Source organism: Periplaneta americana, chromosome 12, assembly GCF_040183065.1.
Source record: "Periplaneta americana isolate PAMFEO1 chromosome 12, P.americana_PAMFEO1_priV1, whole genome shotgun sequence".
In the NCBI taxonomy this organism is placed as follows: Eukaryota; Metazoa; Arthropoda; class Insecta; order Blattodea; family Blattidae; genus Periplaneta; species Periplaneta americana.
This window is the reverse complement of record NC_091128.1, coordinates 16,011,753-16,025,739: the sequence shown is the minus strand read 5'-3', so window position 1 is coordinate 16,025,739 and position 13,987 is coordinate 16,011,753. Positions and strand designations below refer to the sequence as shown.

Here is a 13,987-nt window from a genome sequence, read left to right as displayed (position 1 = left end):
CAGACACCAGCAGAACGTTCCAGACGGGTGCCAGATTGCTCCCTCCTTAGGGCTGTATGTCCCAGACAGTCCCTTGGTAAGCCACTAGTCGGTCCAGGTGCACCACCATCATCTTCCCTCTGGGCTGTCGCTGGACGCGGTGCACCACGTCGTTGATCCGGGTTACCACGCGGTAGGGTCCATCCCAGACACGCTGCAGCTTCGGTGATTTTCCTTTGGTCCTGGTTGGTCGATACATCACACCAGGTCGCCCTCCTGGAATCCCGCAGAGTTGGCTAATCTGTCGTAACGCACTTTCATCCTGTCGCTGGCCATCTTGAGATTCTCTCTAGCCAGTTGATGACTCCTTTCAAATTCTCGGTCAGTTCTGCCACGTAGTCAGTCGCTGGCTGGTAGGTGCTTGGTGGCGTGCCAAACAGCAGATCACAGGGCAGGTGCAGCTCTCTTCTGAAATCATGTTTGCCGATGTCATCCCTGTTGTATCGTGGACCGAAACTCTATAGGCCAAGAGGAACAGTGGGACTCTGGCATCTCAGTCTCGCTGATGGTTGGACACTACCTTCCGCAAGTGCTCTTCCATGGTCTTGATGTAGCGTTCCACCATGCCGTCGGACTGTGGGTGGAGGGAAGTGGTCCTGATTTTATTCACCCCCAGACGCTCGAACAATTCTCTCATCAGGTTGGATTCGAAGTTGCGCCCCTGATCACTATGCATTTCCCAGGGCACACCGAATCGGCAGATGAAGTTGTCAAGCAGTGTGCCTGCCACCGTCGAAGCCTTTGGTTGAGAATCGTGTATACCTCAGGCCATTTTGTGAAATAATCCATGGCGACTAGCAGATAGCGGTTCCCTCAATCCGTGGTCGGGAATGGTCCAGCAACTTCGATGGCGATTGTCTCAAAAGGAGCTCCTAGTTGCACAGCTGCATGGCATACCTGCTGCGAGTCCTTGGTCCGCGACTGGCCGCACAAGTGTCGCACTTTCGGCACCATTGTTCCGTGTCTGTTCTCTTATGCAGCCAGTAGACTCTGTCATAACTTGTCCAGCGTCTTGTTGGCTCCCAGGTGGCCTCCAGTCGCGCCAGCATGAGTTTCTTCCAGCACTTCCTTCACCTTGCTCCTGGGCAGGACGAGTTGTATTTGGGTCCTACTATCGGCTGACTCCCAAATCCTTTTCAGGATACCATCCTTGACCGTGATGGATTCTCACTGGGCACTGTAGCTCTTGTAAGTGGTGCTACGGTTGGCGATATCGGCCCACACTGGCCTCTGACGGGACTCCATGCCACGCAGTAGCTGTCCAATGTTTGGGTCCTGCAACTTCTCCCTCCTTATGGCGGCGTTATCCCATCCAGGGCTCGGCTGGTCGGCTATAGCTCGAACTACGTGAGCGCCATCTTGCTCTTCTACTTTCAGGCAGTGTCTGCAGCCATCCAGGCACGGGCTTCGTGATAGGACATCAGCATTGAAATCTTTCTTCCCTTGGCGATGTTCAGAGGTGAAGTTGTACTTCTGCAGACGTTGAACCCAACGGGCGGTCTGCCCCTCCAGATTCTTGAACCCAATAGCCAGGTGAGTGCAGAATGATCTGTCTTCAGATGGAATTCCTGGCCATACAAATATTTGTGTAAATGCTTCAGGGCTTCCACAATGGCAAGACGTTCTCTACGTGTCACGCAGTAGTATCTTTCAGCCTTGGAGAGTGTTCGGCTGAAGTAGGCAATCACCCTCTCTTCACTGTCCTGTTCCTGAGAGAGTACTCCGCCGATGCCTACGTTGCTAGCGTCCTTGTCAAGGGTGAACTTCTTTTCAAGGATGGGGTATCTGAGTACAGGAGCAGTGTAAAGCGCCTCTTTCAGCGATTGGAAGGATGACTCCACCTCATCCGTCCATTGGCATTGTCGTTTTCCCTCGGTCAGCTGAGTTAGAGGCTTGGCGATGTTAGAGTACCCAGCTACGAACATTCTGTAATAAGTGCAGAGGCCGAGAAAGCGGTGCAGCTCCTGCTTGTCCCTCGTTCTCGGGCATCCCCTGACGGCTTGCAACTTCTCTGGGTCCGTGACCACTCCTTTGGCCCCTACTACGTGCCTCAGGTAGCTGACCTTCTGGAACAGATTACATTTCTTCGGGTTAAACTTCAGCCTGGCTTGTCGCAGTCTCTCAAACGCTTTCTTCAGGTTCGACAGTTGTTCGCCGAAGGCCTTGCCGACCACGATGACGTCATCAAGGCACAGCAAACAGGTGTTGGATGTCAGGCCTCTTATTACGGACTCCATTAGTCTCTGGAATGTAGCCGGGGCATTGCAGAGAACGAACAGCATGATGGTCCCTTGCCTGGAGAGAATGCCGTTTTCTCCTCGTCCTCAGGATGTAACGCCACCTGCCAGTACCCTGACTTGAGATCCAACGTTGAGAACCACTCTGCTCCCGCCATGGTGTCCAAGGTGTCGTCAATTCGTGGAAGGGAAAAGCAGTCCTTCTTGGTGACGTCATTCAATCTTCTGTAGTCCACGCAGAAACGCAGGTCCCCATTCTTCTTCACCAGCATCACCGGTGATGACCAAGGGCTGTCGGATTCCTCGATGACCCCTCTTGCCCTCCAGTTGGCTGTTAATCTCCCTCTGGTTAGCTAGAGGGACACGTCAAGGAGGTTTTCTCATTGGGCGAGCATTTCCTGTGTCGATGCGGTGTTGAACTTTCTCCGTTCTCCTGTACTCATTTTCAGACAGACTGAACGCGTCCTGAAACTCTGTCAATAGATCGTGGACTTGTCTTCTTTCTCCTCTGCTTAGATTCTCCGCCAGTTCTCGAGCCAGCTCTTTCAGCAATGGGTCTAGATCTGGACGTGGTCAGTGATCCTCCTCGTTATCTCCCAGAAACGTCACAGACACTACTGGCTCGATGCCACCTAGTACAGTTCCACTATTCACCTCCTTGTCCCGATTGGTGACATTCAGGACCCTCACCGGTACCACCTGGTTTGGGCGTAACGATCTGGCCACATAAACCCCATCTATTGGAGTTATTTGCGAATTGAAGAGCATTTCTCTTAGGCTGTCCATCCAGTCGTGCCGTCACCACCATCTCGTAGTCTGCTGAGATTATCACTTGATTCTCCAAGGTGAGTCTCCTAGCCATGAATTGGTCTTCGACGTCCCGCAGGAACACTTCATCCTTACCAAAACGGAGGATACGGTGCCGGTCGTCCACCATCGCATCGAAGATCCGCATAGTGTCGAGTCCCAGGATGCCGTTTTCATTGTGTTGGCGACGAACACCCACATCTCCAGTCTCCTCTTTCCCAAGGTCAGATCCAGGAAAACCTCTTTCTGAATGGGCAAGGTCTCCCTGAAGCATTACGTAGCTCATATCGGCTCAGCGGCGTCCTCCCAGGTAGGCCACACACAACTTCCGGCCTGGCGATAGTGAAGGACGCCCCGGTGTCTACTGGTACTCTGCATGGACGGCCTCTCAGCAATCAGCCCATCGTCGCATCTTATGTTAACCGTCTGCAAGATCGGCTGAGGGAATGGTGATGACGGCGCTGACAGGCCCCATCTCGCATCGGCCCCCTCTAATTTTCCTGTCAGATTGGTCACAGTCCCTCCTTAAGTGTCCAGGTTCGCCGCAGGACCAGCAGGTGGGTACTCCTCGTCTCCATCGCTCGGGTAACTTCGGTTGACGTTCCTCGACGTCGGCCGCCGCTCCTAATCCGGTGCAATGCCGAGATGTTCGCCTTGAACTTGGCTGCCTCCATCCTGAGGGCTGCCGCCAGAGCTTCGTTGATGGTGCGATACTCAGCCAAGAGTAGTTGTCTGATCTTGGGGTCTCGAACTCCACTGCCGAAGGTGTAAGCCGCCTCTCCAGCGACGAAGTCAGGAGGTAGACCCCTGAGGGCCTTTTGGGCCAGTTGTTCTACCGCCATCAGAAATTCTTGTAGGGAATCACCTGACTTTTGGACTCTCATTTTCAGTTGGGTCCTAAATGGGCCGCAAGTTGGTCACCATAGCGTCCCTCCAAGGCCTTCATTATCTCTGCAGCTGTTCCATCTTGTGCAACACTGTGAAGTATCTCCGACATCTGTCTCTGAAGCACGGGCAGCAGCTGGGTAGTCTTCTCTGCTGCTGTCCACCTATTATGTACCACGGTAGCCTCGAACTGGCGACGGAAAATCGCCCAAGACGTCGTACCGTCGAACTTCGGCGTCTTGACGCTGAAGGCGATGGTTCCATAGAGCCACTATATGGGGTCCTTAATTATGTTGCCGCTTCTTCCATGGCCCGTCGAATCTCTTCGGCAACTATCTGTTTCTGTTCTCTAGCCTGACGATCCACTAACGCGATTATGTGCTTGTTTTCCTCAGCATGTTTATCCAGCACCTCACTCGTCTTGTCCAGTAATTCACTCGTCTGCTCTTGACGACGCTCGAGAGCGCGAATTTTTCCGTTGAAATGGTCTATGTGCTATCTTAGTTCCGTCACTGCTTTATTTACAGTTGCGAAATTATCGTTTAGTTCGTCGAAATCGGCTTTAAGTTCATCTTTCACAATGGTAACAATTCTATCCACGTGCATCGAAACGCTACCAATTTGTGTAGTCAATTCACTTATATCGTATTTCATGTCTGCCTTTACTTCACTTATGTCGTTTTTCACCTCTCTAATGTGCTTGTTCATGTCGTCTTTCACTTCACTTATGTCGTTTTTGACCTAATTTATGTCGCTTTTCACTTCACTGAAGTGTTTGTTCATGTCTGTGATGGCTTGCAGGATCTGCTATAGCATAGGTTATCCATTATGTTATTATGTCCGTCCACTTCTGACACCAATGTCACTTTTATTCAGTAAAGTGGTTTTTATTTCTGACTTCAACCACACACCCGTCAACAATGGGTATTTCATCAACACAGGAACACAGTAGTCGTTATTGCACTCCACAGAACAATGACAACTCACATGAAGTGTTGAGAACAACAGTGTACTCCTAAGCTCAACTAATGTTCACAATGTACAAAACAAAACTGTCAGTTCACAGTTCGTTTGCCTTGGTTAGTTCTTCTAGCTCACTCACTCATGTTCACTGTACAACGAAACCCCAAGCCTTCCAGATACAGTTCACTGCACTTCGAACCCAAGACTTCCAGAGACAGTTCACTGCACTTCGAACCCAAGACTTCCAGAGACAGTTCACTGCACTTCGAAGTCAAGACTTCCAGATGCGTTGCCTTCGCCTGGACGCTGCCACAGTTACTCAAGTTCACTGCACCTCGAACTCAGATCCACTGGATATGTCTTCGCTAACTAGCTCTCTCGCAGCTGACTGACTACTCACACACTAGCCTCATTTTATTTATTAAATCACATGATCTCGAATCTTCGGTTCTCGTGGCTTTGCGAAACATCGAGAGGATTGCACTTCTAGAGGCTTCCCCTGCTTTCTCCACTCAGTCGCAGTCTTCCCCTCGCCTCGCACTGCACCCCAGTGCCCACCGAAGCTCGAGCCTCGCCTTCCTGCGCCCTCCCTTCTGCCAGACGCGCATGCGACTCCCGAGGCAACCAGACACCAGCAGAATGTTCCAGACGGGTGCCACAATACATTTCATTCTCTGTTCACACACCTTTAACACTTATATATATCAGTATGATAATGTGTTTCCTTCTTGATTCATACACTTTTAACCCTTGTATATTAATACGATAATACGTATCACTTGTTAAACTGACAACTTTTAATTAATATTGTGTTAACTCTTGAAACTTAAGAAGGTACTATTACCTTTGTAACTAGTTTCGGCGTGGTGTGCATCATTTTCCATTAGTTGTTAATTTAACATGTTTTAACGTGTTATCATATAGAATACTTGATAATATGATTCTTGTAGTCTGTGATAATGAAAAAGAGCACTATGATGGTACAGTACAAACAAATAAGTTCAGTTTTGTTAGCAGTTTATCAATTAATTTATCCATTTTTTCATTGAATGTTGTTATCGCTTTTCTTTGAACTTGTAACAGTTCCTTGTGTCTGCATTCTTTTTCTTGTTCTTTTGCCTTGCTGAAAGACACTTTTCAAATTTTATTTTTAGCTTAGTGATTCTTTGCCCTCTCCTCTTCGTCCCCCTAGGTCTACCACTTCACTCACTACTGCTTCACTAACCTCAAGAGCTTCATCTTCATCATCATTGCTGCCGCCGCCGCCGCCGCCGCCGCCACCACCACCACCACCACCACCACCACCACCACCACCACCACCACCACCACCACCACCACGATAATGTTCCCTCCTCTACTTGATGATCCTATTGCCACTGGATGCATATTTGGTTTTTTCCCAAATGCTTCATCAAATTGATGAAAATATTGAAAATACACTGCTGTCATTAATTATGCCTGTATGATAAATTATACACGAAGACTTTTAACTTATGTACTTTTAAATTTAGGAAAATTCTCGCGGGTTTTGCAATATTGTTTGCAATGTTTTCTCATCCCATTAATACAATTATTATCAGTTAGCACTAGCAGAGCAATAAAAACATATTTTGCAGTCTAATGACATTATGACGTCACAATATAAGGTATTGATTATAGAATACAGAGATGAAGAGAATTGGAAGCATGTTGCAATGATACTGTCAACAATTAACAACAGTGACTTCCGATTTAAAAAAAAAAGAAGGTATGAAAAATATAATATTGTAAACATGTAAAAGAAAATAACATGTAGCCTAATTTCGCCCTTTCGATTTTTGAAGTAGCCTAAAGAGTGACTCAGTGACTTGACAGTGTTATTACTCGCTTATTGCACCTGAGAAGAAAACACTAATTTTAAACTTGACCGCAAGGTTTAAAAGAAATTTTCAGCAAGCCAAGGAAGTGGATGATGAGAAGTGGATCCTATATCTTTCAGAATTCCTCACTTATGTGAGAGATATAATGCTCTTAATTATACATGGAGATGAGGCGTTTACTATTTTATGCTTGTGGGACATCTTTTAAATGGACTAAAGACGAACTCCAACATCTGGAATTGAACAGACACTAATACAAGGAAATTCTTAAAAACATTTTGAAGGATTCAGTATTATACCAGACAATCATCTGTTTAACAATTTCTGATTTCTCACGCATATAAATTATTAATTACTATTATTACCATTTCTTCTTGTATGTTTTTCTAAAGTGTTCGTGACGTTTGGTTTGTTTTATTATCCTCGACCTCTATGGTAATCTTATTTTTCTGTAAGATAGGCTTTATGTGGAATAAATAAAAAAATTGCGATAAATCGCCCAATCTGGGAACCCTGTTGTGAGACTTAACAAGAATTAAAAATTAAAACAGCAGTGGTTATGAGATATAATAATTGAAAGTATTTAGGTTATAATATATACATAAAGATTGTCTTTCATAGATAACCTTGCACAAAGTTATTGTAAAATATAAACATAACTAAGTGATGTATGTACATTCGTGACTGATTAACTGACTGAGTGACCAATCAATCATCTACCAATTGGCCAGCATAATGATCAAATGACAGGACAGCCAACTAATATACTGAAGAAACAACTTAATATAAGTTAGTGCTGATTGACTGACCAGTTGACTGATGTTTTGTGTGAGACTGTGAATGATAAGAGAGTGAGTGAGAATGATTGTGAGAATATATGAATATCCATGAGGATCTGTCAGAATGTGTGTGACAGTATGAGAATGTGAGTCTATGTAAGAGTGTGAGCATGTGAGTATATGTGGGAGAGTATTTATAAGAATATGAATGGATGTAAGAGAGTATGTACCTACTTCACTGCAATGATTAAACCTTGACAAATGAATTGAGATAATTATATGTTTTACATGTATTTCATTAAATTTTAGACAGCGTGTTGCATTTTGCAGGTATCTGCAATTACATACAAAGGACTTTGCTTGCCCATTTATCGTGGTGGTACATCAAACTCGTACAAATTGCTACAAGAGGAAACTCAACATTTTTCATCACCAGAACTCTGGGAGGATATGGATGGCAGAATCTTACGAATTTTCTTTTGGAGATATGGCATCAGCATTGTGCTTACAGGTACATATACATTGTTTTACCTGGAGATGAGGTAGAAAATAAAGTCACAAAACTCTTTAAAAAATGTTACTTGATGAACACAAATTATCTATTTCTCTGTCCTTCCATCACATTTTCTAACCCTTTTTAATCTGTTTTTCGCTATACTGGAGAATTACCACGGTATCTTTGAACCGTGCCGTTACGTTTAGCACCAAATTGAACTAAATACACAATCTCGCCAACATAAGAACACGACGTTGGTGTGTGGCGTCATTGGAGGGAGAAATTTGTTTCTTTTCTTTCTCTGCCTCCTTCGTTCTAAACATTACTGAGAGATAGCACCACTGTTAGCTACAAGGTATATTTGCGCAAATATATTGCAAGTAGATTACGTGACTTAGATGAGAGTCTCGAGACAAAACAGTTTTGCTATATTTCTCTTTTTATTAAATGTTAAAGCACAGGAACGCCATTTCGTAATTTCATTTAAGAAATAATTATCTTTGCATCAAAAACGGATGCTCCTTGGACCTAATTATCGTATTTTATAATTTTTTTTTAAACTTATTACGTGACTTAGATGAGAGTCTCGAGACAAAACAGTTTTTCTTTCTTTTTTTTTTTATTAAGTGTTAAGCACAGGAACGCCATTTCGTAATTCGATTTAAGAAACAAGCCAAACGAATTATCTTTGCATCAAAAATGGATGCTCCCTGATTGTTTTATTACTGCCGAATGGGTTTATCTCTTTCGTATCAATGTTTTGTAGTCGGTCATGGCCTTTATAACAGTTTTTGTTTCGTAATATTGATAAACAGTAATAGGCCTATAATGAAAGCGGTGAATAATTTCATGTCGACCTGGTTGGCGAGTTGGTATAGCGCTGGCCTTCTATGCCCAAGGTTGCGGGTTCGATCCCGGGCCAGGTCGATGGCATTTAAGTGTGCTTAAATACGACAGGCTCATGTCAGTAGATTTACTGGCATGTAAAAGAACTCCTGCGGGAAAAAATTCCGGCACATCCGTGACGCTGATATAACCTCTGCAGTTGTGAGCGTCGTTAAATAAAACATAATATTTAAATTTCATGGACCCTAATTTTTTTTTTTTTCGTAAAAGGCTACGTATTTTTCTCTAGGCCAGAAATAAAACGGCAATGGGGTCATAATTACGTACTTAACGCTTTGGCGAACATTAACCGGAAATTTACTTTCCGTCATTTGAATGATATTCCGTCAAACACGCCTTTTTCCATGTTCATTTCCTTGTGATAACCTACTTTAAGATCTTACTACATCTGCATTTTCTTTTAATGCGTTAAAAACACTGCCGTTGTACTACATAAACCCATGCACTTGACTAATGCAGTGAATTATTTGAGAATATAGTCGCGAATTTTACTACCACCATTTCGATTGTGTTTTGTTTGACATGGCTCAGTACATCCTGGTGATTAGTGGCCAGCAAGTAACGTCGACTATCGATATTGCTCTGCTGTGGGCATTATCCAGTTGTTCCCTGGTTTTTTTCTTCTTCCCTTCTTTTGCTTTTTCATTAGAAGAAGTACCTATTGTGTTGTTGAAATAAATTGATTTTGAAAATTTCGCGAAAATACATGTTCTCAATATCGAAAAGTGGTTTTGGATATACTGTCTACCAGTCTATACAGCGATTTCTCCTAAATGATTGGTTGGAATTTGTTCATATTTAGTATCTACAAGTCAATTTATCTGGAAATGATGCTTTATTTGGAATCAAAAAACACACAATGGCACTCAACATCATATATCATCAGATGATTTTCTTTGTGATTTTTTCATATTACACAGAATAAAGTTATTGAATATCTGTGGAAAAAACGTTTGTCTAAGAGAAATTAATTATCATAATATCGTGGGGTTTCTGCAAAAACCCTGTAACTCCATTTTTCTAAGTTTTGAGGAAAACAGAGTTGAAGTTTTAGGAATCTAAAAAAAAAAAAAAAATAGAAATATGTAAGTGGCAATTATTTATTTGAAACAGATGTTTCTAACAACACTGTCTAAATGAAACATGGCATTCATATAACATTCCTGAACATTCAACTACATTAACATGTTCACTGCCGGCTGTATTGTTGCAAAATCTATCCCCAGGAGCTGATTAGTTTTTTGTGTTTATTTATCATGTAATAGTGTCTATGAATAATTTTTAGCCCCATATACAATTTTCGAGTACAGACAATGTTTGAAATCTTGATGACACATTTACGCGTCACTGGCACTGTGTTAATAATTCCATTATCAGTGCCATTTGACGCGTTTACGTGTCACACTTATTTTTTTTTATGTGACCGTATATTGAAATATTGTTAGAGAAAAACAAATTAGGCCTAACTTACTTCATTTGTGGTAGATTCCGAAGCAGGGATCGACACACAATCCAGGTTGACCAAAGCAATCAGGACAGTAGAATGTTGATTCTTTTCTTCTGCCATTCTCATAACACACTTTGCAGTGTTTCCTCTTTTTTTTTTCTCATTAGCGCGTTGTTTTGCAGGCAGGTGTTTCACAGTTGGTGATACCAGTTTGGTTGTTGGACTGCTGAGTGTTGCATACGAGAGCAAATATCGTGTTACTGAAAGTCTGAAATCATATAACGAAATCCTACTCCTTGTAGTGTATCGAGGATGCAAATTATGTGCGTTCAGTAACATTATTTGGAAGAGGTGGATGTCAATTTTTTATAGGCCTACCACCGAACTGTTTTTCTTTCACATGGGTAATACGAAAGCATTTGATCTTGCTGATCAACGCCTGACATATGGTTATTATACTTTTCAATTGCATGCAGCTTTTGTACTTTTTGCCCTCTTTTATTTACTGTTTCAACAATACTGTTTTCAAATTCAGTCGAGATAAATAAGACGTTGAAATATCCACATTTTGAACTGGAGTAGTACTTGAATTATTAGATGTTTCAAAATCAGTTTCACTTTCACTATCACTCTTCTTATTTTCACTTTCATTTTCACTTTCACTTTAGCTTTCATTTGGATTTAAATCACTGTCACTGTCCGAATCAGGCATTGAAGTATTCACTAGACGCGCAGTTTCGTCATCCTTGCAAGTTTATCTGGCGCACTTTTACGATTTTTTGCATTTGAAGGACCTGGAGGCATGTCAAAATTATCATCTAATTTATCATCCATGATTCCTTTACTTAAATGATCGGGTAATAACCAAGAATGATAAGTAGTAGCACCCTTCCAGTAAGTAATACTACATAACAATACAGGATAAGCAAAATACTGAAGGAATAATGCACGGGAAAGCAAGAAAACAGCTATGACGTGCATACACATCATTGGCATATGGTGCTAGGACCATGTGACGTGTATACGCGTCAAGTGGCATTCAACGTGTTAATTAACAATTAATGAGAAGACTATGTAAAAAATATGGACTTAGTGGATCTTCCCTAACAAACAATTCCAGGATTTCTTAAGGAAAAAACAATTATTAATACTTCCAGTCTGAATCATTACTACCACTGTTTTAAGCTGCAGGTTCAGGTATCAGGTCCTTAATTGATGCTGAGATAAGTAGTTGTTCATACCAGCTGTGGATTTCTTCTGGTATAGATCCACTTTTGCAAAGTTTCAGCAAATCTCGTTCTTTTTTTTTTTTTTTTTTTCTGTAGGCTACTTATTGGCAAATTTTTACTATACATTTTTCAGCTCAGTCCTTTTATTCAATCTCTTTTGATGACCTCTTCCACTTGTATTGATAAATTGATAAGTACTTGAATGGCCATACCAATAGAACTAAGTGTCAGGGTGTGCTTTACAGTACTTGAAACATCTGACCATCAGCAAACTCACTTTATTTCCTACAGTGTCTACTGTTTTGTTTTTCAGTGCTTATTTAGGTAGTTCTTTCAGGTCAACATTGAAATTTTAAATCTTTTATAAACAGGGATATCTTTTTATATTCTTTCCGTGAATTTTCTCTAGCAACTCGAAAAATATTTAACCAGTTCCACATTGTATAAACTGAAATGTGTTTCTTATCTGTTTCAATTGAACAATGCATGGAGTCAACCTCCATGAAACTATGTCCACTTTTCAAAATCAGCCACCAACGTGGCTCAGTTGGTTAAGGCGCTTACCTGCCGGTCTGAAGTTGCGCTCGGGCGAGGGTTTGAGTCCCACTTGGGCTGAATACCTGGTTGGGTTTTTTCCGAGTTTTTTCCCCAAGGTAATCTATGACGAATCTTCGGCCTCATCTCACCAAATACCATCTCGCTATCACCAATCTCATCGACGCTAAATAACCTAGTAGTTGATACAGCGTCGTCAACTAACCAACTAAAAAAGTCCAAAATCTTCTGTTCTATCACCTCTAAGTTAGTAGCTTGAATTAGGTACAGTCTTAGAAAACGTTTTGTCGCACAGATACTTTATAAGTCCCAGAAAGGAGGCAGTGCGCATGATCAGACGTACAACGAAACAAAACTAATTTTATTACCTCAACTAGCCATTCCCTTGTGAACCAGGTCACTCGTCCTCTGATCATGTGCACTGCCTCCTTTCCGAGACTTACAAAGTGTCTGTGTGATAAAAATTTTTTCTAAGACTGCACATTAAAAGTGCTACAGTATGCTGAATTCGGTTTTGTCCTTCACAATTATCTCAGAACATGGAAACCTGTTTGACTTTATCTGGAATAATATTGGTCAAGAAATGCATAAGGCACGTTCCAATTTCTGTTAAAAAAATAAAACTTAATAATGTTAATTATCAGTAGTGTTGATGGACTTGCAAGATTCTTCCTGTATAAGAGGCTGCAGGAAACTATGTAAAAATTGTAAAAGAGGAATAGAAGAAAAAATAAATAGAAAGAAAGACAGAGATAGAAATAAGGCATAGACAAACAGTAAAGAAAGGTCAGAACCTGCAACAGCTGAGTATATGGCAGATGTATTAGATATGATTAAAAAATCTGGGGATGTGATCAAAAAGTGCAAGTAAAGTGGAACTGTAAAAAATCGAGAAGTGTAGGGGAGAGAGGAAGTGTATAATCAGATGTGTAGAGATAAAATATAAGATTTATAGGAAGTGAGAACAGTGAGAAAGGATTAGGTGTAACTGGAATAGTGAGAAAGTGAAAGTGAGCGCAAATAGGAAAAAGTGAAAAAGGGTTAAGAGAAGTGAACAAGTGACTGTATAAAATTAGTACTAACATTTGAACGTTGGAACAGTAAATGAATATAAGAGAAAAATAGGAGAAAAGATCAAAGAACAAATAGGACAAATAATTCAATATGATAATTTATAGAGAAAAAGTGAAATTGAGATTTTAGTGAATCGTAGTTAGAGAGAGGAAAAAGGGGGTTTGAAAGTAGTATATAATATTAGATATATTAGGATTAATGAACAAATAGAGAACAGAAAATGAAATGTAGGAGAAATATTGAAGGGAAGATTAGACCAAGTAATAAAAAAAAGGTACATAGTGTAAATGGGAGTATTTGTGTAGACGTGTACTGCATATAATGTGTTAGAGTCGATAGCAATTCAGAAAATGGTAATCTGCTAGCGTTTGCATCGAGAGAGACAGATACAGAGAGCAAGGCAGCATACAACATTGTCACATCGTACTTCACGAGCACTTGCAATGCAAATAGTGCAGGAGAGAATTTAAATTATCAAAAAACAATAATGACCTTAGCCGTTGATTACTGTAAGCATGAGACCAAACAAACCCTCTTTCCTTCACTAACAATATTCTTTGCACGGTTCTCAATCCTATACCACATGCTTCTGCAGTCGTTTCTTGCATGTTGGCAACATTGTAGCCAGCATCAAGATGGCCAGCAGCGTTATGCTTTAAAACGCGTTTAAAATAATTCATCATCATCATCATCATCATCATCCTTCACGAA

The 13,987-nt window shown here is 41.7% G+C and overlaps 1 protein-coding gene across 7 annotated transcripts in view; it reads left to right on the top strand.

Moving 5' to 3' along the window:
* LOC138710190 (uncharacterized) overlaps window positions 1-13,987 on the top strand; it is a 231,493-nt gene that overhangs the window by 203,059 nt on the left and 14,447 nt on the right. For 5 of the 7 annotated variants that reach the window (XM_069840837.1, XM_069840832.1, XM_069840833.1 and 2 more), the window contains one exon: window positions 7,900-8,080. In XM_069840837.1, the coding sequence (XP_069696938.1) occupies window positions 7,900-8,080 (181 nt within the window). Of the gene's footprint in view, window positions 1-1,416; window positions 1,436-7,899; window positions 8,081-13,987 lie in introns of those variants that run through there. The other 2 variants (XM_069840835.1, XM_069840836.1) reach the window with 2 other exon arrangements.